Source organism: Zingiber officinale, chromosome 3A (assembly GCF_018446385.1).
Source record: "Zingiber officinale cultivar Zhangliang chromosome 3A, Zo_v1.1, whole genome shotgun sequence".
NCBI lineage: Eukaryota > Viridiplantae > Streptophyta > Magnoliopsida > Zingiberales > Zingiberaceae > Zingiber > Zingiber officinale.
The window spans coordinates 153,720,478-153,725,415 of record NC_055990.1 but is presented as its reverse complement, the minus strand read 5'-3'; the positions used below and the strand labels follow the sequence as shown (position 1 = coordinate 153,725,415).

Genomic DNA, 4,938 nt, shown 5'->3' with positions numbered 1-4,938 from the left:
GTTTCACTGCACTATGCTAATTAGAAATATTTTTCTTTTCCATCTTTCTTGTTTTTTTTTTTTAAATTGGCAGTTACACCGATTAATTTTGGGTCCTATGGAAATTAAATTCTCTAAAAACCGCTTGTAAGAGACAATTTATTAATCCAGTGTTCTTAAATTAAACGTCTATTAAAAAAAATATCCATTAATTTGCCAAACTCGATCCTAAATTCATTTCCATCTCTTTGAAGCTTAATATGAGGCAAGTAAAGTTACCTGATGACATGATCATGAGTTCCGGTTTACATGAGAGCAGTATTTAAATTTTTAAAGGTATAATTCTTTGGGAATAAAATTTCTCAGTCACGTTTTGTCACACGCATAACATATAGTTTATAACACTTATTAAGTTCTATAATTTCTATGATTCTAGATTATTTATAACTACCATTTTCAACCGTGTGATGAATAGGTGGGCTAGAACAAATTAATCCTATAACATTAAATTTGATTATTCATAATAATCCTTAGAGAATAAAATCTCTCTCATCTAAAAGTTTTCTCATCATGATTTACTCCTTTTATCTTATTGTAGAATCAATGGTGAGTAACATTTGGAATTAATGAATCATCTTTTCCCACATGCATAACATATAGATTATGACACTTGTTATAATTTTTATGGTTCTAGATTATTTATAACTAGCATTTTCAACGATGTGATGAACCATTGAACAAATTGATCCTATAACATTAAATTTGATTATTCAAAGAGTCATTTGTTTTAACAAACCCAAAGATTAATTCAGCTAAAATTAATATTTACAGAGGCGAACACTATCCGTGTCATGGCCTGAGTGCTACCTTCGAATAAATCCCTTTGCCTCGGATATGAGCAGTAAGGGACTTAATATCTAAAACATATACGTTCAAAATTATGCAACAGAATTAACATTAATTTATAAATAAAATTTTCTTTTATGTAATTTATAGTTTTAAATGGAACATCATTTAAATATGTTAGTATTTCCAAAAGGATAAAAAAAATTGTCTAATTTTATACAAGACTAATATGACAAACTTAATTTATTCTATGCTTTATAAATATATGTAGTCATTGTTGATTGAAAGATTCAGTCGTCATTAGAGTGTACTGATGTGAATAAAAAATTTAACTTCTATTCAAACAACAATTGATTAGAGACTTAGTAGTTGATTGGAAGAATTTTTAATTGATGGATAATATAATTATTGGTTATTTGATGGTCATTTATTTTTGAGTACTCAATTGGAGTGAGACAAATAAAATATGTCTATTAGAGCAACATCTATATAGTCTTTAGAGGTTTCTTGAACAACCAAGAGTATAAAAAACATTATGAATTTCTATTTCTCATAGAGTAAGTGCTCAAGTGATATAATTATTTAAGATCTATAATCCAAGTTCTTCAATCATCAAGTCCTTTGGAAATTTTCTCTTCTTTTTTTTAGGATTATTAATAGTTTATTTGACACTGACTAAGGAATAGCTCATTCACCTAATTTGAAATTTCTTACAAACACATTAATAAAAAATGACTAATTATTTAGGGTGTGAATATGTGTTGGTATATCTCAACTATATCAATTATGCACTAAAATTAAACACAAAAAGGAAATATAAAAAATTAATAATAATAAGGTACTTGAGTTAAAAAAAATGTCTATAAATTGTCTTAGAATCCTCAATCACAATTTCAAAACTTTTATTTTCACTTTCTGTATGTAAAGTTTTATTTGTTTTAACTCTTTCATGCAAATATCATTACTTAATTGCCCTCATATTTTTTAGGTACAAAAAGTCCAAAAAAGAATATAATTCCTCTTAAATTCAGTACGTTAAACTAGAATTGAGTATATTTTCTATTAAATTGAGCATGACTTTTTCCTTACTTAATATAATTCCTACTAAATCCAGTATCATTTAAAAAGAATCTAGTATATTTTTCATCAAATTTAACACTATTTAAAGAGAATCTAATATATTTTTCATCCAATTGAGATGGAAAAAGAGTCGTGCTCGATTTGATAAAAAATATACTAGATTTTAATTTAATGTGGTGAATTTAAGAGAAATTATACTCATTTTTAGATTTTTTTTTTACCTAAAAAATATGAAGGGCAATTAGATAAATTGATGTCCTTAGTTAGGGAGTGAAAATAAAATTTTTTTGAACATAAAAACTACATATAAAGTTGAAGCTGTTATTGAGGACTACATGCAAATTTTTCCAAATGTTTACATAAAATTTATAATAGGATGATCTAACTTACACCTTTGTAAAACACATTAAAATAAATAATTCAGTTAAACTTGGCCACTTGAGAGTATCATTGTACCAACAGACTTAACATTTCATTTCCAATTAAAAGGAGAGTTATTTTGTCACCATTCTAACATCCTAAGCTCAAGTCTCTTTATATTTGTGCTAAATTTTTATATTAGGTTTTCAACTATAAATCCAACTCTATCCATTGCACATTGTCATTTACACCAAGGATATCTGAGTTAACAAAAAAAATAAAGTAGACTTAGATACGTTGTATTAAACTTTTCTACCATACAAGAATCTAAAGTACTCAATTCCTCACTGTCAAACTAGCTATAAAATGATATCTTTATGCAAATAAGACACCATACACAACCCCCTTTGATTAATAAGTACATGTGGCAGAGCAAACTAATTAATCCAAGACTCAAGTAAATAACATACAGCCAGCTGGCCACATCATTAATTAATCAACAATTAAAGAACCAAACAACAACAACACAGAATATATGTATACGTATATGCAAAATGCAACCAGTTTTTCTATTTTATTTCTTTTTCACATATGAATAAATTCTCTTAAGACACAGTCTTATATATCATTAACAAGGGCATGCACATACGCATTAAAAGAAGCCTGTGGCAACGTAAAGACAAGAAAAGAAATTTACACACCAAAAATAAAATAAACAAAATAGAGAAGAAAGACTGAATTCTGAGTTAAATACACATGTTACAGCAAATAATTAAATTTTCCATAGATTATCTTGTAAATCAATATGAGTTGACTAATTAATCAAGAGAGTAATTGTTGTTACCAAAAATATTGCACCCGGAATTGGAACTCAGCAAATGCTTGATCTCCTCATCATAATTTGTAGTATTCTCTGGCTTAGCCTCTCCTCCTCTTCCTCCAAGTAGCAAACTGCTGTTATCTTCAAGACCACCGCCGTAGAGATTATAGTTCTCTATGTTTGTCAGAATGCTATCATCTCCTTCGAATCCTCTTCTATCGCAAAACTCATACTGCTCGAACTGCAGATCTCTCCTTCCATAGCTGATGGGAGTGCAACTTCCACCTGATGAGCTGCAGCTGGGATCAGAATTGCCAAAATTTATCATGAAATTGCTGTTTTCCATCTGATGAGGTTGATAATGGTATGGAACTTGAAGGTGACCAGTAGTCATGGTGGTCATAGAAGTCGATGCGAAATTGAGAGCACTCATGTCATGAGAGATTATTCCAGGGAGTGCTACTTCTTGGCGCGATGAAGACGATGATGATGATGAGAAGTAAGGCTGATGATGATGATGCGGCGGCGGCGGCGGCGGTTTGATCAAATGGGAGTTGATGGACACAAGACCTAAAAATTTCTTCTTCAGCTTGGTGTTCCAGTAATTCTTGATATCGTTGTCAGTTCTACCAGGGAGATGGGAGGCAATGATGGACCATCTGCTTGGTTCGACAATTCACAACATGATTAACTAATTCAGAAATTAATAAGATTAATTAATTAACTAGTTCTACTGATAGACATACATACATACATGCATACCTGCTTCCAATAGAAGAGAAGAAGCTGCATATGATTCGATCTTCCTCATCTGAGAACTCTCCATGTTTGATGTCTGGTCTCAGGTAATTGAGCCATCTCAGTCTGCAACTCTTCCCACATCTATTCAATCCTGCATGAAATACACACACACACAATATTACAGAATTATCTATTTTGTAGGAACAAAAACAGAGGGGAAAAAATTCAGAATTTGACCTGCTTTCTGAGGCAGAGCAATCCAGTTCCCACCAGTGCCATACTTGTCTATGAAGTCCTTGAGTTTGGCATCCTCTTCAGGAGACCAAGGGCCCTTCTTCACGCTGGCCTTGTCACAGCAAGGAGCTCTCCCCATTGGAACAACCACCTCCTTCTTCTTCTTCTTGTTGTCTCAAATACACAAGTCCAGGATCATATAGGACAGATCAGAAGAATGAAAAGGAAGTGATGATGGTGGAGAAACTTTTCAGGGAAGAAAGAGAGAGAGAAAAAGGGAAAGAAAAAAGAGAGATATTATAGAGTCGAGTCTCACAACAAGTCAAAGCAAATCAATGTATTTCATCTATACGTTCATGGCTGTGGATGAAATACTAAAACGACCTGATAGAAGAAAGAATATATATACATATTCTAAGCTGAAATGCAACATAAAAAAAAAGGATGGATTGGGAAAAAAATTAATTAATTAATTAAATGGCAACATTAATAATGCATATAATTGTAGTAGGGAGGGATCAACTGAGATCAAGTTGGGTGGATACGTCCTGTTGTCTTAATTAGTTTATAGGCTGTGGACCTAGCTAGCTAAGAACTCATAAACGCCTTTCTATAGGTTGTGCTTGGTGATATGTTGACAGGGATATTTATTAGTTAAAAAATGTTGTGAAAATAAAGAATTGTATTTATTAGTCACAGTAAGGTGGACTTCATGCTCGCTTTGATGTATGTATATTAATATTATATTATTTTTTCTCTTTGTCTTAGGAATTTCGAGTAAATTTATAGTAACCGAACAGTAAAGAATTAAAGTTCATACAGTGCAATCTAAACAATTCAATTGTGAGGAACATTTCAACTCTTCTAATCCATCCATG

The 4,938-nt window shown here is 31.2% G+C and overlaps 1 protein-coding gene across 1 annotated transcript; it reads right to left on the bottom strand.

Annotated features, from left to right (window-relative positions):
- Window positions 1-2,897: 2,897 nt before the first annotated feature.
- LOC122054144 (transcription factor MYB8-like) lies at window positions 2,898-4,474 on the bottom strand. Its single transcript, XM_042615967.1, has 3 exons — window positions 4,064-4,474; window positions 3,848-3,977; window positions 2,898-3,744 (listed from the first exon to the last, which is right to left on the bottom strand). Exons 1-3 carry the CDS (start codon window positions 4,197-4,199, stop codon window positions 3,084-3,086), a joined length of 927 nt encoding a protein of 308 aa, XP_042471901.1. The 5' UTR covers window positions 4,200-4,474; the 3' UTR covers window positions 2,898-3,083.
- Window positions 4,475-4,938: the final 464 nt, after the last annotated feature.

Bases quoted from the DNA above. Each gene is read 5' to 3' on its own strand.
- LOC122054144 (XM_042615967.1), bottom strand. From the start codon at position 4,199: ATGGGGAGAGCTCCTTGCTGTGACAAGGCCAGCGTGAAGAAGGGCCCT. The intron at 3,978-4,063 runs GTCAAATTCTGA...TATTTCATGCAG, and splicing joins TGCTCTGCCTCAGAAAGCAG to GATTGAATAGATGTGGGAAG. The intron at 3,745-3,847 runs GTATGCATGTAT...CGAACCAAGCAG, and splicing joins TTCTCTTCTATTGGAAGCAG to ATGGTCCATCATTGCCTCCC.